Source organism: Vidua chalybeata, chromosome 2 (genome assembly GCF_026979565.1).
Source record: "Vidua chalybeata isolate OUT-0048 chromosome 2, bVidCha1 merged haplotype, whole genome shotgun sequence".
Taxonomy (NCBI): Eukaryota; Metazoa; Chordata; class Aves; order Passeriformes; family Viduidae; genus Vidua; species Vidua chalybeata.
This window is the reverse complement of record NC_071531.1, coordinates 115,628,835-115,651,552: the sequence shown is the minus strand read 5'-3', so window position 1 is coordinate 115,651,552 and position 22,718 is coordinate 115,628,835. Positions and strand designations below refer to the sequence as shown.

The following is a 22,718-nucleotide window of genomic DNA, read 5'->3' as shown; positions in this document are numbered from 1 at the left end:
TTGGTATGGAACCAGTTTGGCAATTCCAGTAATTAAAATTGTTAGTTTTATAAAGAGAGTTTTTGAGACTTCATAATCCTCCATGTGACAACTGCTAATGTTGCTGCAGAGAGGAGCTGAGAGAGTATAGATAGCAATCAAGCTGTTCCTGACAGCATTTTGTGGGGAAAAAATGATCCAAATAATTCAGATTTAACTGGGTATGGGAATAATCCTGCATCTTAAACCCACATCTTTCATACTCAAATCGGGAGCTTGGTAAGGAATTTAAGAATTGACACCACAGGAGTGGTTTATTTTATTATCTCGATCATTTCTTATTTGCTAGGGGCTGGATTCTGCCCCCGTGAACATATGCTTCCACTGAAGTCAGTGGGAGTTGCACACATTTTTAGCAGCTGGCAAAATGTGGTCCTATATTTGTATTTGTTAAATTTGCTTCCAGCACCCAGGACAAAATTGGTTTAGAGGGCTGTTAAAGAATAAAAAGATCAACGGTGGAGCCTCGATTGTGTTTAGGTATCACTTGTATGTGGTGCTTGATTCATTCAAGCTGTGCAGGCATTTTAGATTAATCACTGGTGGGGATAGTCTCTCACTGCCTTGCATAACTCCCATTAATGTTAATGTGGGCATTGAAAAGAAAATATTCCTTTCATAAAAGAAATGCCAAACATCTGTTTGTGTTCCTGCCCATGCCTACACTCTTGCCAACAGCAGTGTCTGTGGCTGCAGACTTAAAAACTCAGCTGGCTCTCTTCAGAAAGTTTCATGGGCTGGAAAGGGATGAGAAAACCACCTGGCATTCAAACACCCAGGTGCAGTGGACACTCACTGTGACGTGCACAGTGCCTGCATCCCCAGGCAAACAGGGGGAGGAGGATCAATGGAATCTGAAATACCCAGCTGTTACCTTGGGAATTCAGGTTTGGAAATGCCACCCCGACTTCCAGGGATTGCAAATCAACCTTCTGGGAAAATAACAGCGGAGAGAACTCTGGTTCACCTCAGCTGAGGGTCAGGAGGACACTGATAAGTGGCCATGAATCATTCACCAGGGCCCATGGATACCACCCATTATCCTGATTTAGCAGATAAGCCAGACCAGATGGTTTGCACCACATCTGACAGATTTAAAGAACTCCCATCACTTCCCTCTTATTGGGTGCCTGCTTAGAGCTTGGCATCCAAACCAAGCCCTTCCCAGATGATACATGTACAGTTAAAACCCACGTGCCAAGAAAAATGACTGCAGGCCTGTTCCTGCAGTTTGCTTTGGCTGCATGGAAGGGTCTCCTCGCAGTGGGTGGTGGGGGGAGCATAGAGAAAAGAGAGGTTTGGTCTTCCACAGCCTCAATAAATTGTCCTCAGCTCTGCAGCCTGATGTTCAGGCAAATCAGATTGCAGTGTATGCTGAAACAAAGCAATTAGATCCCACCACCCAGCTGGGGGGGCTTGCAGCAAAAGAAAGGCTGCAATATTTTGTGTAGCCTGCCTTACTAGAAATGACCACTTGTGTGCCATCACACAGTCCTTCCCAGGAAGGCTCTTCAGGAGTGAAGAACATGCTTGGGGGGGGATTAAAGTGCTGCTTTCCATGACTGGGAGAAGAGACTTTGAGCTACAAAACCATCTCACGTTACCTGCTGCGGGGTGAGAGCTTGGTCTCCGTGATTTGTACAGCAGCAGAGACAGGAGTAGCTGATAAAAATCAAAATCTTGTTCTTGTAATAGCTGTGCAAGGAAGAACGAGAGGTGAAATGAAGATTGAAGGTGGGATATTGAAGTCACTGCTTGTTCATGGGTTTCAGTGAGACCTGCATGCCTTGAGCCCTCAGCTGCTCCAAGGGCACCTCGGATTCGTTCCCCCCTTTGGCTACCTGACAGGGTGGTTTAGAACCTGCTCTTAGATACTCTTCTTGGAAGAATTCCCTTTGAGAGGACTTATTCTTATCAGTCTGTTAATCAGATTGAAGAACATCAGGATTGGAACTGTTGGAAGGAGCTCACTCCCTGTTACCTCCCAGCCCACGTGGTCGCTGCCACAAGACCACGCAGAGTTCTTGGTGTCCTGCTGGGACGCCCAGCTCTGCTGAGCTCCGTGGAGCTCTGCTGGTCCAGGGGCTTGTGTTCCACAGCTCTTCCCCTGTTCTGACTGGCAGAGCTCCAGGGATGGCCCTGCATCCACAGCTTGGTGTGGATTCCCTGGGGGCGTTGAGGGGGAGCAGAGCGATGCGAGGATGCTTCCCTGGCACCAGCAGTGGGGGTGGTGGAGCTCCCAGGTGGAAATATTTACTTTGGGAAGACCAAGTGCAGCCTTAGATGTGAATTCTGTCATTTGCTGGCCTTCTTGAAAGGCAGAGCCAGGCAGTGGCAGTGAGGTTATCAGTGCTGCTCTCATCGAGATCAGCAGTGCATCCTCATAAAAATAATGAAAATCACACTGTGATCAGCATGTGCTGACACAGTGTTAATAGCAACATCCTCATTTCCATGGCTGTGAAACCCCCTGTCCCCAGCGGGCTCCTATTTGCACACATTCTGCATTCCAACAGGGATAAAAAAGGCATAGCAGCTGTAATGAACGAGCTGAAGAAAGTGGACAAGGGGTTGACAATTGAAGCAAATAAGAGAATGAAGACCTCTCCTAGAGCACCCCTCACTGACACTGATGAAGGGCTGCTGATTGACACCGTGACAGACCAGAGCCCCTGGATCCTGTGATTGTAAAACATTACAGTGCACTCCAGTCATCTGGAGCTGGCATGACACAGCAGGGTAAGGACCAGGAACAATGCTGTGTGGAGATGCTATTTCTAGGAGTTTTTTAAAGTATTTTACAGCTGACAGATCTCATCTCAGGCCACGGCTAATGAACACGTTAATTAAGATAATGGATCCTCTGCGGTAGCTGTAGAAGCCCCAGGGATGATTAAGCAGTGCCCAGAGGTAATTGTTTTCCATCAGAGGCAAGGAAATAATCTTGATTCTCCCTTCAGTTTTGACAGTGTTCTGCAGGAAAACCCCTCTTTAGCTGTGAGATGTGCCTCCTGTCCCCCTGGGCCTGCCTGGCCCTCAGAGATGCAGCCAGTCGAGTGCAAAGCACTGTTGCCACCATTTAGGCACTTCCAGTCACTGTGATAATTGCTTTTTTTTTTTTTTTTTTTTGGTAGTTTTTGTATCTTTGCCTGGTTTAGTGAGGGAATGAGGCTTATGTGTCTGCTTCTAATACCTTGAGGAACTCCTCAAATTTCAGCCAAATTTGGTTTTCATCAGGGTGAAAGCTAAGGGACAGGCCAGCACTGCAAGTCCAGTGCAAATAAGTGTGCAGGTAAGGAAAAGAGCCACAAATTTATGCCTGAGAGAGGAACTGAGGAACTAATCAGATGTCAATGTTCTTAACAGTGGTGGTTTTCAGAGATTGAGAGAATATTCTGAGTTGGAGAGAGCCCATGTGTCCAACTCTTAATAAATGGGATTTGTTGTTCCCTAAACCCATCCTGAGGTGGCTCAGGGTCTGGGACAAGCTCAATTCTGGTTGTTGCCATCCAGCTGCCAGTGAAATGGAGCTGCTCTGTGTATGAAATGGAAAATTTGGCATCTTCTAAGGCTCTTCTTATTGTTTGGGGGAGCCTCTGGTTATTTAGCACCTTGTAGAAGCAAATAACATCAAATTTTTGCATGTGGGTGAGGTTTTTTTTTTTTTTCCTCTTCAGGGAGTTCATTGCTTAGCTTTTGGGGAAAAAAAAAGTTATTTCTTTTTAACTTGTGCTCTAGCACAGTTTGACTGTGTCTCTCTTTCATAACTGTGTCTCTCTTCCTTTCACAGACTTTGGATTGAGCAACTGTGCAGGAATTTTGGGTTATTCTGATCCCTTCAGCACCCAGTGTGGGAGCCCAGCATATGCAGCCCCTGAACTTCTGGCAAGGAAGAAATACGGGCCCAAAATAGACGTTTGGTCCATGTGAGTTCCTTCTCCAGTTTATAATTGTTACTGCAGAGAGCAGGGACAGCTCCAGCTGGATCAGGGGGCTCAGGGCCCCATTCAGCCCGACCTGAAATGTTCTCAGAGGTGGGGCACCAACCCTGTAATAAGTGCCAGACATTAAAGATGAACTGCAGTCTCCAAAACCTATTTTTTCCCCTTGTTCCCCATCACTTTGGTTTCTCTTTCTGCCTGTTTTCTTTCAGTGGGGTGAACATGTATGCCATGCTGACTGGGACATTGCCCTTTACTGTGGAGCCGTTCAGCCTGAGAGCCTTGTACCAAAAGATGGTGGACAAAGAGATGAACCCCTTTCCCACCCAGCTCTCCTCAGGTGAGAACTCAGGGGGGTGGATCCAGAGGGTCAGAGCTGTTCCATGGGACTATGGCTCCTGAGTCGTTGCTGCTAATTGGGAAAAGCTCCTTTTTTTTTTTTTTTTTTTTTGCGTTCTGGCCTCTGCAAGACCTGCAGGAGTTGGTGCAGCAGAGTTATTCCCAAGTTGTGCTGAATATGAGAGAGGGAACAAGTCTGTGAAATTCTGTGGGGCTGCTTTTGCAGAGCAGTTGGTCAGTTTTGCACATCCAGAAGATTCTAGCACAGGGTAAGGATGGATGGACAGATTATTTTGGAATAACAGATTCCTGAGCTTTACCATGACTGGGGTTGAGTGACAAGCTGCCTCCAATGACCTCACATTTATTATGGAATAATGACATGCACCCAGAAAGTTATTTTGGGACAGCCACCCGGGATAACCTCTGTGTGTTCACAAAATGCAAAATAGTCTGTGTATTAGTATTAGGAATATTAATTCCTGCTTCAGAGCCATGTCACTAGGCAACAGAATCACTTTTCAGCTTGCAGCAAGGCCACTGTCAGCACTTGGAACAAGCTCTGTTTGGTAGCTGGCTTTTATTTTTTTGTTGTTGTCCATGGAGAGCTGCTGTCTCCTTCCCTGGCAGCCTGTTTGCAAAGGGCTTTTGCTAAAATCAACAAAAAGGGAATGGAGACCATTGTTAGAGGGTGTAAAGGAAACCCTTGGGAGCTGAGTCACGAGGTGAATTCTCCAAGCAGAGATTTAGGATTCCACCTTCCAGCCTGTACAAGGCCAGAGCCTGAGCAGCCAAAAAGATAACATTGCTTTTTAACAGGCTTGCTTTTGCTGTTTCATCCATCCCACCATTTAACAGCAGAGATCAGATTTTCTCCATTTTCAGCATCTGTAGCTCACTTGACACTGTGGAAGGCAGCATTTTGTTTATCCTGTGAGAGCTCCAGCAGCCTGAACTTGCAGAGATGATGGCAAATTAATGGACTAGATTTAAAGATGTTGACCTTTGCCCAAAAGGTACCCATCAGTCCCTGACCCCAGAGACGTGGCACAGTGTGATTTAAGGTGACATTTGTTCCTGCCACGTTAGGCTTTGGGTCACTGGGCAGAAACTCTGCTCTGGGAATTGTTAACTTCTTGGTTTGTGGACCTTTTATTTTATTGTAGTTGGGTCTTAATTTCCATAAATTCATCTGTAAAGTAGAGAATTTCCACAGTAAAAATTTTCACTTTTACATGCCCAGTACGTTGCCTTTCAGTATTTAATTTCCTGATTACTGAACACACAGCCCCCTCACGCAGCCTTATCACTGAGCAGGAAAACACTTCCATTTGTGTGAGCCACAATGCTGGGTGACCGTGAGCACCCCAGCAGCCTGTGTGGCAAAACAGGGAAATTTTGGAGTTGGTGTTTGATTTTCCCACTTGGGAACCAGTTTCTCATTAAGGCTCTTGAGCAACACCTCTCTGGTTATTGATTTTGGCTGAGCAGAGGTCAGGTGCTCAGGCAGCTGGTGTTCACCTTGCATATATTCCTTTTCCCTCGTGTTTTCTCCCTGGGGAAATCATTTTGCTGTCCCCAGCTGTGTGGCTCAGCTGGAAAAGCTCCTTGTGCCATGCCAAGGTGCTGCTGCTCCTCTCTGTTACCAGGTCTGGGAGCTTCCAGGAGGGAATCTTCACCCCACAATTCCTTTCTCCCAGCCTGAATCTCTTGATCTGTGGCACTTCACAAGCTTCATTCAATTAGCTTGCCTTTTGGCAAGGGTGGGGGTGGAAAAGCAGGATTTTTTAAAGGAGACTTTGGGTGATTTGGAGACCAAGCATGGTGGTGATGAAGGAGGGAGTGTGGTTTTTGGGGAGAGTGGGTTTTTGTGGCTCGGAGCCAATGGGATGTGTGAGGTTTCCAACACAGACACCAGAGCAAGAGGGGATTCAATGGGAGGACAAGGGTTTGTTGTTTGCTGGGATGGGGGTGGAGAAAGGGCACACCAGGCACACAGACAGCAGCTTCCTGCAAGTTTGGGAACTCTGAGGTAGGCTCTTCCTGCTGCTCCTGCCACCTGGCTGCTGTAGGATAATCACAAAAATGCTGGAGAGTATTGAAGTAAAGCATCTCGCTCAGATCAGTGGTTTGTGAAGAGAGGGATGAGAAAAAACCCAGCTGATGCCTGGCTGACCTGGTGAACACAGAGTAAGGAGCCTCTCTTGCACCTCCAACCTTCTAGACACAGAGTTTCTCCAGCTGAAACCTGATTTTTGCAGGGTATTGTACATTGAGGTTGCTCAGGTTGGTGGGAGTTGGCACCTGTTGGGCTTAACCCTGATTTATTTAGGGAGAAACCCTCCCTTCCTCATCCTCCACCCTCCCCATCCCATCCCATCCCACTGTGGTGCCACCAACTTTATTCTCCTTAAATTGTGCATAGGAGCAGCAAAATCTAGCCTTGATAATTTGAGGAATAAGGAGGACCAGACCTTGTTGAAACAGAGTTTATTTTCAGCTCAGAGGGGCACTTCTTGTGAGGTTTTAGGCAGATCACTTGATTTCATTGCTCCTAATCGTGTGAGAAGCACATGGCTTCAAAAACTGAGCATTTTTGCAGGAAACTCAAGAGGAGTGGTTGAATGTCATTGAAAGTTGAAGGTGCAGGAGGACAAAGCAAAGCCTGTTAATTTTGCTGCACTCTTTTAATTTGGCTAAAACCTTCTGCAGCTGACTGTAGGTTGGATGGGAGCCAGAGAATTTATTCTTACCATGTCAAAGGGAGCCAAATTTGCTGTGTCCTCCTTCTCAGGTCTGCTTCCCTTCCCTCCCCTCCACTCACCCCTGGTCCATCTCCTTCTGCCTTGATCCAGTGATTTGTCTCTGACCTGGCTCCAGCCTCTTGCCCTCATTATTAAATGAATTAAATGTTGGGAATTAAATGAATTAAATGTTGGCTCACCTGCTCCGAAACTTCAAATGAGCTCTGAGCCAAGAAGTGCTTTTCCTGCTCTCCTTTGTATACAAAACAAACACATAAAATAATATATATAAATCATCGTGACTGTAAATCTTTGTTTGTTTCAGTTACTAATCCCTTATCAGTGCTTCCATTTTCTCAAGGACATTGCAGCGTGCAGTAAGGAAAATGTTCCTTTCTAGAGTGCTCTTGCTCAGGCTGCACACCTGTGGCAGCTCCTCTCCTGTGCCAGTCCCAGAGCAGATGACAGAGCTGTTTTTTGGGGTTTTCCCTTGATCTCTTCACAGCGGCCATAAACTTCCTGCGCTCTCTCCTGGAGCCAGACCCTGCCAAGAGACCAAACATCCAGCAGGCCCTGGCAAACAGATGGCTCAATGAGAACTACCCTGGAAGAGCTCCACCCAATGTCACCTATCCAAACAGGTACAGCAGGGAGGGGAGGAGAACACCTGCCGTCACGTCCCTGGTGCTCCAGTTCCAGCCCTAGGAGGTGTGAGTCCATCCTAAAGGTTATGGAACTGGCCCCGTGCTGCTCAAAATGGCCAAGAGCAGTGCCTTGAAGTGGAAGCTGCATTGTTTGCAGGGTGGGCTGGGGTGCAGATCTTCTGACTGGCAGTTCTTGTGCAGGCTGAGCTAGAGCAGAGGCTGGACGGAGCTAAAGAATAAAGCAGGCATTTGTTAAAAGGCCTTAATGGATCCACCTTGGGCAGCTCAAGAGCTTAGACAGGGTTGCACCCAAGATGAAGCAAAATGGTCACAAAAATGGATGACTGATGACTGGTCACGTGGTCTCTCACTTCTATAGGTTCTGCTGCATTTGCATATTAGAATTAATTGTCCAATTACAGCTCCAGCCCTTGCAGTCCCATCCTGCTTGTTTTTCTCTCTCCAGCCCACGTTGTTTGTGCTCTTGGGCCTGAGATTTGGATCATTTGTCCTTGGTGCCCAGCTGGAGAAGGAATTGTTTTGTCTCCCTGCTCTCTGTGAAGAGAGCTCACCATCCCCTCATATGGAGCCCAGACCCACACATTAAAGCAGCAGAGAATGTGAAAAATAGAAAAGCACCTGAGGCATCATGATCTCCTCTTCATTGGTCTGTAAAAGCCAAGCTGCTTCTCCAGGAGAGCCTCTGCCTGTGTGTGAGGTGCTGTGGGTTAAGGGAATATGCAAACCATGGTGAGAAAGGTCAGAGTTTAATGTCCTGCTGGGCTGGTGTTGAATACCTGCACCTTGCTGAATAGGTGACTAAAAGCAGGCAGAGAACGAATCTCATGGTCAGTCAAAAACCCATCCAGGGGAAAGGAAAGAGGGGAAGGTACCTGTGGTCCAGTTTGGTTATAAATAACCTTGCTGGACTTGAAATGTCTGCAGTGCAGAGTTGCAGTCAGTGGAGAGAAATAAGGGCACTTTTTACATAAGGATTCATCTGACTCCTCTCTGATTCTGCCTTAGGATGCCTTTGTGCCCTGCAGATAGTTCCTCTCCAGTGACTGTAAATGAAGCCTCAGGCAGCTCACTATGGAATTACATGTCTGGGTTTGATCAGATAAAACCTCCTTCCTGTATCAAAGCCCTCCAGCTGTGTCTCACACACCACCCAGGACCTGCAGGATTCACTGGCTCGCAGGCCGGGCAGCACTGAGGCAAAGACAGCGACCTAAAGCCTAACTGTGGTGCTGAAAACTTGACAGTGCTGCAGAATTTCTGTCCTGACTTGGGCTAGGAGGAGAGTCCCTGGGTGAAGAGCATAACTCCCCCTCCTTCAGCTGCCAGATGCAGTGCCTTGACAGGGGGTGCAGGTGCCCCGATTTAGCAGCAGACATTTCCCTTCCAGAGGTGGCACTTTGGGGTGCTGCATCGTGGAGAGCCCTGGGGCTGTGCCATTCCTTGACCTGAGGAGAAGAGCAGCTCCCAAAAGATGGATGGATGATGGATGGATGATGGATGGATGGATGGATGATGGATGGATGGATGGATGATGGATGGATGGATGATGGATGGATGGATGGATGGATGGATGATGGATGGATGGATGATGGATGGATGATGGATGATGGATGGATGGATGGATGGATGGATGGATGGATGGATGATGGATGGATGGATGATGGATGGATGATGGATGATGGATGGATGGATGGATGGATGGATGGATGGATGGATGGATGGATGATGGATGGATGATGGATGATGATGGATGGATGGATGGATGGATGGATGGATGGATGGATGATGGATGGATGATGGATGGATGGATGATGGATGGATGGATGGATGGATGGATGATGGATGGATGGATGGATGGATGGATGATGGATGGATGGATGGATGATTGATGGGTGGATGGATGGATGGATGGATGATGGATGATGGATGGATGGATGGATGGATGGATGGATGGATGATGGATGGATGATGGATGGATGATGGATGGATGGATGATGGATGGATGGATGGATGGGATGGATGGATGGATGGATGATGGATGGATGGATGGATGGATGATGGATGGATGGATGATGATGGATGGATGGATGGATGGATGATGGATGGATGGATGGATGATGGATGGATGATGGATGGATGGATGATGGATGGATGGATGGATGATGGATGGATGGATGGATGGATGATGGATGGATGGATGGATGGATGGATGGATGGATGATGGATGGATGGATGGATGGATGGATGATTGATGGGTGGATGGATGGATGGATGGATGATGGATGATGGATGGATGGATGGATGGATGATGGATGGATGATGGATGTATGATGGATGGATGGATGGATGGATGGATGATGGATGGATGATGGATGATGGATGGATGGATGGATGGATGGATGATGGATGGATGGATGGATGGATGGATGATGGATGGATGGATGGATGATTGATGGGTGGATGGATGGATGGATGGATGATGGATGATGGATGGATGGATGGATGGATGATGGATGGATGATGGATGTATGATGGATGGATGGATGGATGGATGGATGGATGGATGATGGATGGATGATGGATGGATGATGGATGGATGGATGATGGATGGATGATGGATGGATGGATGATGGATGGATGGATGGATGGATGGATGATGGATGGATGGATGGATGGATGATGGATGGATGGATGGATGATTGATGGGTGGATGGATGGATGGATGGATGATGGATGATGGATGGATGGATGGATGGATGATGGATGGATGATGGATGTATGATGGATGGATGGATGGATGGATGGATGATGGATGATGGATGGATGGATGGATGGATGGATGGATGATGGATGGATGATGGATGGATGATGGATGGATGGATGATGGATGGATGATGGATGGATGGATGATGGATGGATGGATGGATGATGGATGGATGGATGGATGATGGATGGATGGATGATGGATGGATGGATGGATGGATGGATGATGGATGGATGGATGATGGATGGATGATGGATGGATGGATGATGGATGGATGGATGGATGATGGATGGATGGATGGATGGATGGATGATGGATGGATGGATGGATGGATGATGGATGGATGATGGATGGATGGATGATGGATGGATGATGGATGGATGGATGGATGATGGATGGATGGATGGATGATGGATGGATGGATGGATGGATGATGGATGGATGATGATGGATGGATGGATGGATGGATGGATGATGGATGGATGGATGGATGATGGATGGATGATGGATGGATGGATGATGGATGGATGGATGGATGATGGATGGATGGATGGATGGATGGATGATGGATGGATGGATGGATGGATGGATGGATGGATGGATGGATGATGGATGGATGGATGGATGATGGATGGATGATGGATGGATGGATGATGGATGGATGGATGGATGATGGATGGATGGATGGATGGATGATGGATGGATGGATGGATGGATGGATGGATGGATGGATGGATGATTGATGGGTGGATGGATGGATGGATGATGGATGGATGGATGGATGATGGATGGACAGATGGATGGATGATGGATGGATGTCAAGCAGGGATATGACTGGATCCATCCTCTGAAATGTGGGCCAGCTGCCTGTGATCCCCAGGGTATGAAGGTGGCCCCTGTGATGAATTGTTTCCCAAGGGATGAGAACAGGCAGAGCCATTCTCTTGATATCACTCCTCCAAATTTAGGGGACATGTGAAGCTTGTAAAGGATAAAAGCCTTTAAAGAGATTCTTTCTTTCATATTTATTAAATAATATTACTTTTGTTTCATTAGTTGATATCCCAGGCTTGACTTACCTAGACTTCGTCATACTGGAGCTTTATAGGGAGAATAATCTGCAAAGTTTTAAATATTTAAAGATGTGCCTTGGCTCCTTTTGAGCTTGTCTCAGAAAGTACCACTAGAGTCAGCTTCCATGGCATTTCTCCAAGTTTTCCTTAGCGTGCAGATACGGATAAGGTGTGGTGAAATAATGTGTGAAAAACCCACTGCTGAATTTGCAAAGGATTAATTCCTCTCTTAATCAGCACAAAAGGAGCTGTGTGATGTTCTTGCAGTGCCCTTCCACTCCTCTGGGGGTAACACCCATTGTTCCCAAGACAGGAGCGTGGCAGGAAGGGAAAAGCATGGAGATAAGGTGGGAGAACAGCAGAAGCTGCATTTTCAGGAGAATATTTTCCCAGGCTTTTTGTAGGCTTGCTTTTGTTGAAGAAATTCCCTGAAGGCAAGCAAAAATTTCCCATTTTGCTGAGCACTTCAAGCCGAAATTGCTTGAATTTCTTTTGCTGCCCAGATGTCTCAACGTGCAGTGGCCAAGATAAGTTTTGCTTTTGAACCTGTGAAAAAAAGACCCAACCCCAAGCACTCCTCAGGGGCAGAAGGAGTGTTCATAGGCACGGGGAACAAAGGGAATGAATTATTTGAGATTTCCCAGACTGTGTTTGACATCTTGTCTGAGTCCTGTCCATCAGAGCCTGGGCAGGAGTGGGAAAAGTGGGGAGGGATCTCTTGGAAGGGGGAATCTTGCAGAATAAGCTCCCTCTGATATTAGGCTTGGTTATTAGGAGTGAGGAATATCCTCTAGGAACAACTGGAACCCAGCATTTCTCTGGAGATGGCTGGGAGCTGGTGGGTACCTCTGGGAAGCTGGCCAGCCCATTTAGAAGTCTAAAGAGGAGCATAATTCTTTGGAAAAATCTGGTTTTAACTCAGGCTGAGCCAATGCTTTGGCATTTCCACAAGACCTCTGTTCTGCTTTTCTCGCCTTGGCTGAGGCTGTTCCAGACTTTATAGAAGAGAGAGACATAGACATGGCTGGCACTTGTGACAGCAGGGAAACAGCAGCGTTGCCATTCTGAGCTGCAGGAATAATCCTGTACATCCCCTTCCTCCAGCAGGAAATCCCCTGGCTAATTAGTGCATGGACACTGTGCAGCAGGCAAGGGGGTGAAGCTCAGAGCACTGCTGTTTGATTATGAGGAAGGGGCTTTCCAGAGAGCCAGATCTGGGCTGGATTTTTGCCTCTTTTCCTTCAAAACCAGCTCATCTTCACGATTTTCAGTGGTCAGGTGTAGGGGAAAAAAATGGCCTGAGCATCACAGTGGTATTTCCCATCAGGGATGGACACATTGGACAGAATTCTGTTCATTCCATTTCCTGCAGCTCCTGTGCTCCCAGGTATCTGTCCTTTCCCTGCCTGGCTTTCCTGGGTCAAAACATTTGCCCTCAGGTCCAGTGCAGAGTTCTCTTGGGGGTCAGAGCACAGAAAGTCTCAAGTTCTCAGTAACTAGGGTTCCAACACCTGCCTGCTCCTGGGAGAAGGGAACTAATCACCCCAATTACTGAGCCCCTGGGGCCTCCTCTTGGTGTTCAGCCGCTGAGAGGACAGCCCAGAAATCCTGCTCTGCCTCTCCCCTGTGCAGGATTCACCTGGAGGACCTCAGCCAGAGCGTGCTGCTGCACATGACTGAGAAGCTGGGCTACAAGAACAGCGATGTCATCAACACCGTGCTCTCCAACAGGGCCAGCCACACGCTGGCCATCTACTTCCTGCTCAACAAGAAGCTGGAGCGCTACCTGGCCAGCCTCAGGGTGAGCCACCTGCCTCCTGCCACTGCTGGGGGAGGAGGGGACAAACAGGCTACAGGTGGCCTGGCTGGCTGGCATTTGAGCTCACAGGATTACAGAATACCCCGAGGACCGGCCATTGTGGAGTGCTGTGCCCCTGTGTGGGGTTAGTTCTGCTCCTTGGAATGCCAATAACACATTTTATTGAGTCAGGACATCAGGGAGAAGCTTAAGAGCTCTCGAACTTATTTAGCTTTGTAGTGAAAAGTCAGCTGGAAGTTTTACCCGATGTAATCTCCCTGGCCCCTGAGCACAGCACAATTGTTCCCACTGGACAACAGCTTCTTGGCTTTTGTCTTCCCTCAGTCCTTTTCACATTAGTGATGATGCCACCAATGATATTTAAAATGTAATGGACCAAATCCATCATCTCTGTAAGCTGATGCTCCTCCACTGAATGTCAAGAGTGCAGCAATTAAACCTTAGTTTTCTCTAATTATCTTCCATATTTTACTTTCCTGTGTTTTTCTCTCCACAGAAGGCTGAAGGCCAGGACAGTGTTTGCCACAAGAACCAGCTATACCAGATAGAAAAATACAAGGCCAGTAAAGACTCCTATGAGGTAAAGCTCAGCAAAGCTTGTTGCAGTGCTTTGAAAGCAGATTGGACTTGAGCATCCTTGGTGATTGTGATTAAAGTGATGGGTTTGTGGACCTGTGGAGAAAAGAAACACCTGTGGTCTTGCCTGTGCAGGACAAATAACTCCCTTTATTTCTTTTCAAAGAAACAAACAGTAACCCCCTAGAGAGGAAATAGAAAGGTGACTTTCAGGGTTTTTAAAGAAATTAAATGTTTTTAAATCTCTGTTTAGCAAAGTGATGCAAACACAGGGGGCTCTGTAGTTTCATTCTGGGGTGCAAGCTGCTGGTGTTTCCAGAAGATGAAAACTCAGTGTTCTCGAGGCTCTGAGCCCTGGCACCTTGGTGCTGCAGGACAGAGAGCTGAGTGACAGCCAGGGTGACCCTCCTGGTGTCCTGGGCCAACCCTGCCTTGGCTGCCAGGAGCAGGGAAGCTGTATTAGCACAGCACTCTTCAAAGTCCATTTTCTCTGCTCCTTCTCTGCTCCGGGATCAGCCCGCTGCACCATGAAGGAATTCCCCTGGGCAGACAAAAGACTGAACCTTTTGCTCTGTTGGTCTTCAGTCTTCTTGCCTGCAAGCAGAGAAGGTATTTTGTATTAAACCCTGGCTGGATTTTTCTTCCCTGGCTGATTCTTTGCCAAGCACTAAAATTACAGGAGTAACGTGAGCTGTGCAGGTCTTCCCTGCCAACACAAAGAGCAGCATTCTTGGGGAGGCTGCCTGTTCCAAAGGCTGCTCCTCAGCACTGGATTGATTATCTAATTGCAGGGGCAGATCTGTGTCGTGGCTGGTTTTGTTTATTATAAAGGCTGCTTGCAAGACAAGCTGAACTGCAAGCCGGATGGAAGTATCAGGGCATATATAATATTTTCTTGAATAAATCAAAACCTTCTTGCTTGGAATGGACCAGCAGTGGATAGACTCGATGAATATGACATTTCACAGAGCTCTCACAACTTCCCCAAGCTGTTGCAGGGCGACATTCCCTGGAAACAGGGGCAGGTACTGGGAGTTGAAGGCTTCAGGTCCTGCATGGAGCATCCTGGTCTGGCCCAGCTGCTGGTGTCACTTCCCTGGGCAGTGACAGAGGCACTGTGCTCTGGGATTCTGCATTCCCCTGGGATCAGCTCACAGCTTCTGAGCAAGGCCTGCCTGGAAAGTTCACTTCCCTGAGGAAAACTGGGAGCTGACAGCCATGCCAGGGTGTGGCCCCAGTTTGGTTTGTAGGCTTGCTTAGGGATGGAAGCTCTCTCCAAAGCCTCTCCTGGACTCAGGATTAGTCCCAGAGTAGCTATTTAGGGGATGAGGGGGTGTCTTGTCTTTCTTGAAATACTTACCAGGATGCACTCACTGTGCAGATACTGCAATAATAATAATAATAATAATAATAATAATAATAATAATAACAGCATGTTCTCCTGCTGCCTGGGCACAGAGTGTGGAAGTGCAGGCCAGGCTGAGCTAGGGGAGGGTGTCCCTGCCCGTGGCAGGGGTGGAGATGGGCTCTGAAGTCCCTTTCAGCCCATTCTCTGGTTCTACGATGTTTTCTGTCACTTCAGCTGTAGGCACAGGAGGAATTGGGAGCCACTGGTCCCTCGGGAGCAGAGCTGCAGGTTGCCATGGGAATAGGAGGGGGAGGGATGGTCAGCTCGGGCTGCAGCTGATGTGGAGTTTCTCCCACCTCTCTCCAGCCATGGGAAATAAGGACTTGGCTTCAGGAGGAGCTGCCAGCAGCTGGGGCAGGCAGGGGCACATGGGCAGTGTCCTGCCCCTCTTCTCCAGCAGGTCCCCTGCTGCAGGGTGGGGAGGGGCCTGGGCTGTTCTCAGGCTGTGCAGGGAGAGGGAGGCAGGCAGGAGGCTGTGCTCTCCATCTCTTTACTTGTGGAAGGGGTCTCGGGATGAATGGCTGTCCCTGCAGGGGAGCTGGTGGGCTCAGACGTGGAATTTGCAATTTTTAACACCGGTGTCCTTGTCCTGTCATGGTGTCAGACGTGGCCAAGGCAAATACCCTTTATCTGCCTTTCAAATCCATTGCTGGGACTAAGAGTAGGTTTAAGGGTCAAGGTCAGGACAGGAAATAGCAGAGGATGATGTAATTCCCAACCTATTCAAGTATAACATACGGGTACAGCTCCTGCATTATGGGACAGGGCCGTGCACTCTGCAGTGCAGGGGGAGCTTTTATAACTCCCCTGAACGAAATCTCCCTTCCCTTTTCAAATATAAGTGCGTGGCACCTCGGGAGTTCAGGACTTTGGTCCTGAGCCTCTCACAACCGTGGTCATTAAGGACCAACGTTAGCACTTTTAGAAATACTCCTAAGACCATTTGCAGTGCCCATGCAGCGTGAAGTAATTAATTGGCAGCACCGGATATGTGAATTTCCTTTGCCAGGGGTGCTTTAATTGTGTGTTGCTGTGGCTGGGAGGATGTGCCAGCAGGCTGAGGGCAAAGGCAGGAGCACTTTGGCAGGTGAGGAGCTGCAGCTTGGCTCATGCACCATCAGGCTAAAAATACTGCGGCCCTGGAACGTCCTGCACGCAGACAGAGGCTGCAGCAGGCAGCACGCAGATTCCTCCTCACCTATCCAAAAGAGCTGATAGCTCCTCGCAGTCTGGATTGGCTCCTGGGGGCTTAATATAGTCACCACTTAGTGTCATCCTCACGAGCACCTGCTTGAAAAGATCCCTGGGAGAGGCTGGTCTCTGCTGAAGGCTCAGCAGCAGTTTCAGAGCCGTGGGAGGAGAAGCAGCGTGGTGGGCTCAGAATCAGCTGCACACCTTCCCCTGGCTGCTGTGGCAGGGTGATACTCCCAGAGCATTATCAGCAGTGTTCTTGCTGCTGCTGGTTTTGCTGTTGTTGCCAGCCCAGCCTCACCAGGAGGGACTGTGCCTGATCCACGCTGCGGCTCCAAGCACGGCATGGACGGGCACCTCCGAAGGTGGGCAGAGGTGTGCAGCTCCATGAGGGGCTCCTCTGTGCCTGTGGAAGGGTCAGCCAGCTGCAGCTAGCCAGAGGGGGAGGAACTGGAGGGGATAAGGGATGGATGGGGGCAAAATCCACGTGCACAAAGGGAGGCTGGGGTGAAGCCAGTGAGGAGCTCACAGGAGATCTCAAGTTCTTCTTCTCCCAAGTCACCCACCTAACCATGTCGGTATTAAAGCTAAAAGCTTCGGTTTATGAGCCACTGAAGGTCCTCTTTCCAACTCTGCAACTCCTGAAAGGATAAGCCCAGCAGTGGCCAGGCAGCCTGTGCAGGGAGCCAGGCTCCATCTGAGCTGGGAATGTTCATACTGAGTCCAGATTTTTGCCTCTTCGTGTCTGTCTTGCTTCCAGAGCTGATTAGTGGTCCAGGAGAATCCAAGTTGTCTTCTGCATCTTTCTTTTTCCTCTCTCACGTGTTTTTATGCACTTTACTTTGGGGGTTTTCATAGACTGCATGTCAGTGAGCTTGCAAAAGAAAATCAAGAGTGGCAGTGCATAATTACCAGACAAAACACAGGCACATAACTGGGGGAAGGAACTTCCCTTCACTTTTCAAAAAGACTTGTACTTGCAGTGACCTTTTAATCAGATGAGCAAAACATGTTGCTTAAATGAGAACTGTGGCCACAGAAACAACCCAAACCAAACCCTTTTTTTTTTTAAGTGAAATAAGGCTTCAGGCTCCTCTAGAAATCAGTGGTGGGTAAAGGGTGTTAAGCAGTTTGCTGAATCCAGTGACTGAAAGAAGATGCAGTGATTTTTCACTGTAAAACAATGCTTTGAAAACTGCCTTCCTCTTCAGAGTCCTGCTCCCAGGGTCTGTTTTTCCTCTGTCATCACTGGAGATCAAACCTATCTTCTTGTTGCAGTCCCACTTTCAGCTGCCTTCCCCATCACAGCCAGGAGTTAGGGCTCAGGGAAGGGATGGCTCAATAATTTTCTCCCCCATCCATGTCTTGTGCAGTTGCAGAGATGCTGTAAAAGCAAGGGCTGTGTTCCTCCAGATCTTGTCTGGACAGAAGATAAATGACTCAGAGGCTTTAAACTTCTTTAAAACTTTGTAGCTCACCTTTTTAAATCTCAGAGGGAGTGGAGTAAAGAGAAAGCAAAGGCTTTTTTTGGTGCTTAAGTAGGGTATTTTAGGTAGGGAGGAGCACAAACCTTCATCTGCTTTCTCCAAGAGAAAAGCTTTCCTTTTCCTTTAATTTTCCAAAACCAGCTTTCACAGTGCCTGAATGTCAGAGCAGATGGGAGCCATGAAACCATGGCAAACTGATCAGAGGAAAATGAGACATGGAGGATTTAGTTACTCTGAGATAAGTTCCTTGTAAATACATGGTGCTTAATCCACCTTGTAGGTCTGGGGGTCACTGAAACTTCCCTTGAGTAAACCAAATTGTTCTTGTTTGTTTTACAACCTAAAGGACAAAAAACTCAAAGAGCAAGAAAAGAAAGGGGAGATCCTTCACCGTCAGCTCCCAAAGAAAAGTGAGAAAAGTCCAGTTTCATATAGACAGCCTTCTTCCTGTCTTATCTCACAGATCCAGAACACCAAGGCTCTGCTGAAGGACCGGAAAGTCACCAAGGCCGGGGGTCCGGAGAAAGGTCAGTGGGAGAAAGGCCAGGGTGGGCCTGGGTGTGCATGGGGGGTGTGGTGGTTTTGAGCCTGTCCAGTGTGGTGTGGTGGTTTTGAGCCTGTCCTGTCCTGTGTGGTGTGTGTTTGTGAGTAAAAACTCCAGGCTGGCATTCCCTGTCGCTCTGGGGGTGGTGTGGGAAAGAAGCCTGGATAATGTCAGCGCACGTGGAGTGAAACGCCCTGAGGAATCCATGGTGGTGCTCAGCAGTCAGGAGCCCTCCCTTTCTGTGTTTGACAGAATTCCTGCAGTGCTTTAAAAAGGCAGTTTCTTCCCCTGTTTACACGTCCTCACACGAAATCATCCACGCTCACGCTGGTGTTTTGAAAGCATCACCACCCACCCCGGATCACTGAGGAGCCAGAGCTGGTAGCCAAGCTTCTTCCTACCAGCCACTGTGTTTTCCTGAGAGGGGGCTAGGGAGAATCCCTGACCTCCCTGAGGAGTCCCTGGGAGGAGCTGATGGTGGAGGAATGGGAAAGGGGCAGCCTCAAGGAAAGGCAGGTGGGACTGCCAAGCTCAGCAAGTGCCCATCAGCGAAAGGAGGGGGGGGAATCGTGAGCAGGGAAAGGAGAAGATGTGACAGCCAGGGGAGAGCAGAGCATTAATCACAAAGGGCAGCTTCAGAAGGCTGGGTGAAAACTGCTGGCAGAGAAAGGAGTGGAGGAAAAGGGGAGTCAGCAGGGAGAATGAGGTGTGGGCAGTGCACACCTGGATGGGAGACACTGAGGAGCAGGAGGGTGATGTAGCCTCTGTTACATAGGGAACTAAATGAGGGGAGACACAGTGATGGAAAACATTTGCTGTGGTGTCAGGGGGTTATTCAGAGTGCTGGCTTGTGATGCTTTCATGCTCATTGTCGTGACTTGATAATTTATCATTTGTTGTGCTCAAAGTGAGAAAAAATTGTCCAAGTGGTGTTTGTCTGGCAGCATGGGAACCTCTGCTGCAGGGTGGCAGGAGTCCAGAGAGCTGGTCAGGAATGGGACATAGTTCCTTTAAAAAAATGTAAAAAAAAATTTTAAATGCTCATTTTGCTCAGATTTTCTGTCCCTTTTAGGAGGAAGGCACAGGGGGGAAGAAAATCTAGTTCATTTTTTCCCTCTTTATGTTTCTCCCTGCTTTTTTGTTCTGAAAATCATGCAGATCCCAGCTAAAGCATTTCTCTGCTTATGGAGACTATGTTTTGACACATCTTAAATAATTTTGGCCACTTTTAGAAAGGAACTGGTAGGAACGAACTTCTTTCTACTCTTCCCAGACAAGTGTGAGATTTCATCCCATTCCTCCATTCAGGTCTCAACCCCTGACAAGACCATCCCTCCACAAGAAATACACGTGAGATGTGTGGCTGGGACCTGAGTGCTGGCAGAGCTGAATTATTTTAGAACCTTTTTAGATGATTTGAGACCCAGGGAACTGATGGAACAGCTACCAGTTAATTCAATTAGTGGGGCCTGGCAGTCAGGTTCCTTAGACAGCTTTCCATCGAGGCAGCAAAACGTGCTTGCTTGTGATTAGCTTGGCACGAGGCAGTGCCAGCGTTCTGTAGGAGCTGAGCAGATCTTCTCCACGAGCTGTTTTGTTGGACTGGGCCAAATCCTGCAAAGACTTTGTTCCATTTATTTTCGGCCCCTGCTGGAGGAAGGTTCTCGCTGAAGTTGAGGCAGCAAATCTGTTCCAACTGTAACAGCCTGAATCTGGCCGGTGCTGCTGCTGCTACTCCGTATTTACATGTGTGAAACCAGGAACAGATTTTGTTCCAAAATGCAAGCAGAGCCTTCAGGGATTAACTCACTGTGCTCCCCTGTGGCTCTAGGTGTGTCAGGGAATACAGGCCCAGCAAGAACCACACAAAGTGGTGCTGAGAAAGGAGAAATGTGAGATTTCTCAGTGTGTGCGTGGTGTTGTGGGTATAATTGATACAAACAGCTGGAGACAACTGTGCTTCTGCTTTCCAAGTCCCTGCCTCAGTTTAAGCACTTCTGCCTGCGAGGAAGAGGGCAGGTAAATTACCTCGGGGTAATTAGTATTGAGGTCAGTTAGTATTGAGGGTGAGGGAATTGGGTTGTGAGGGCATCCCAGACCATTTGTTGCACCAGGTTCCTGACTGGAGGTGCTGTGGGCAGTGCTGGTAACTGCAGTGTGCTCTTCTGCTTCCTTCTCCCGTTGCTTTGCAGACTCCGGCGGCGGCGTGAGCCCTTTCCACGAGCCCCTGGCACCCAAGACGGGCTGTGTGACCTCCAGCTCCCTGGAATACCTGGAGGTCCAGCAGCCTCCCCCCAGGACCCCCCGGCTCCTCAAGAGGCAGGAGTCTCCCCAGCCGGAGCCGTCCCGGATCGGGGGCCGGGCCAAGGACTCCCCTCTCATCCTGAACATCGTGCACTCCTTCGAGTCAGTTGACAGAGAGGACCAAATAGACCAGGTTTCCCCCTCTCACCAGTACAGAATTTTGGGCTCGCCAATGAATTTCCCTTACAAAAGCTCAAGTGAAAGGACACTGTCCCCGCTCTTTCCCCCGGGGAGCACGTCCCCCGTCCACCCCACCCAGGTCTCTTTCACGTACGAAGAGAAAGCGTATCCAGCAAAGGAAGAGGCAGTGTCCCCTACCCAGCTGGTCCCCAGCAACCCCCTGGGCAGCCCAAACTGTGTGAAAAGCAGGGGCAGGTTCCCCATGATGGGGATCGGACAGATGCTGAGGAAGAGGAACCAGACCATGCAGTCGGCGAGCGAAAAGCCCCTGGAAGCCAGGATGCCTCAGCTGCAGCAGATGAGCCCCACACAGATTTCCTTCAACACAGAGGCTGTCAGCGGCCAGTGTTAGCCTGACATCCTGGGATTTGCACTGCTCTTCTCTGGGATCTAACCTTTTTCTCCTTTAAGCAAGAAGGGAAGGCCACAGGCACGTTGCTGTCACTACGTGATACCCCGCGCTAGTGCAGCACAGGAAATCGGAGGTTTGCTTGCAAGGAAGGCACTGTCCTACATATTAAAGTTGAAAGAAAAGGGCTCTGCTTGTGCTGTTAAGAAATATTCGCATTTGGCATCTGACTGTACAGTAAAACACCCTTCAGGAGCTGCGTGGATCTGTATTTTCACTGCTCTCACCTGGGTGGAGGAGCCGCGGGCACCGAGGGTTTGGTTCCTCCAGGGAATCAGTGCCAGGCCAGGATCTGTGCTGAGACTGTCCCTGCTCCAGCTGCCTGTGCCACCGTGGTGCTGCTGCAGGCTTTGTTCCTGGGGCAGGTGAGGGGGGAAACGCCAGTCCTCTGTCCAGAGGGAGCTTGCTGACAAGCCCTGCCGAGAAGACGAAGGTGGTAGAAGCTTGAGTAAAGACACGAGTGGTCTGGTTCAGAAAAAGTGGGAATATTGGAATTCAAAGCAGATTTTACTTTTAATTACATAAAGTAGGTAATAACACAATCATTTTTTTTCTTTTCATGAAGGAAACTTTGATTTAATCATGTCACAAGAAACATGATTATTTAAAAATAAGTGTCATGTGGAAATTCACTGCATAAGCCCCTGTTATACCAGGGGAGCATTGGACACACCTGAAGGCTTCTCTGAGACTGCAGTGAATTAAAAAGACTAATAAAGGACACGTGAGCCTGTACCAAGTCTGTTTTATACTCCAAGACTGGTAATGTAGTGGTTACCAAAAACTGGGTATTGTTATGAGCAGTGGAGATTGACTTTCTTAAAAGACACCATGTTCTGTATACCAGACTTGTTTTTCTAAGTAAATGATACATCTGAGAGGTTGGCAACATCTTTTTGGTTCTGTTTCTGTCCTCAAACCATTTCCTATAAATTAGAAGGTTTAGCCAAAGACAAAGACTGCTCTTTTATCTCGTCTGTAACACCCCTGTGTGCGTGTTTGTGTGTTCAGAACATCTCAGCAAAGCTTGCTCCAGCCTGGTTCTGCTGCCACCACTGAATGTCATTTCAAAACCCAGGGAGCAGAGGTGGTGACTTCTTGTCTTTGGAAGATGGGATTTTGCCACTGGTGGGAATCCAGGCCCTGTTTTCATCCCTACTTTTACAAACAGTTTCATTGCCCAGCTGGTGTCTGTGCAGATGCTGAGGGTTACCCATGTTTGAGAAGTTTTCCTT

The 22,718-nt window shown here is 48.4% G+C and overlaps 1 protein-coding gene across 2 annotated transcripts in view; it reads left to right on the top strand.

Moving 5' to 3' along the window:
• The window catches only part of HUNK (hormonally up-regulated Neu-associated kinase), a 44,810-nt gene extending 22,449 nt beyond the window's left edge, over window positions 1-22,361 (top strand). Inside the window, exons 3-10 of one of the 2 annotated variants that reach the window (XM_053936341.1) lie at window positions 1-3; window positions 3,830-3,965; window positions 4,193-4,320; window positions 7,569-7,704; window positions 13,198-13,366; window positions 13,881-13,964; window positions 18,510-18,573; window positions 20,783-22,361. The exon at window positions 1-3 is cut by the window's left edge and continues 53 nt beyond it. In XM_053936341.1, coding sequence (XP_053792316.1) covers window positions 1-3; window positions 3,830-3,965; window positions 4,193-4,320; window positions 7,569-7,704; window positions 13,198-13,366; window positions 13,881-13,964; window positions 18,510-18,573; window positions 20,783-21,426 — 1,364 coding nt within the window. In that variant the 3' untranslated portion in view covers window positions 21,427-22,361. Of the gene's footprint in view, window positions 4-3,829; window positions 3,966-4,192; window positions 4,321-7,568; window positions 7,705-13,197; window positions 13,367-13,880; window positions 13,965-18,392; window positions 18,574-20,782 lie in introns of both variants that reach the window. The other variant, XM_053936339.1, reaches the window with a different exon arrangement.
• Window positions 22,362-22,718: the final 357 nt, after the last annotated feature.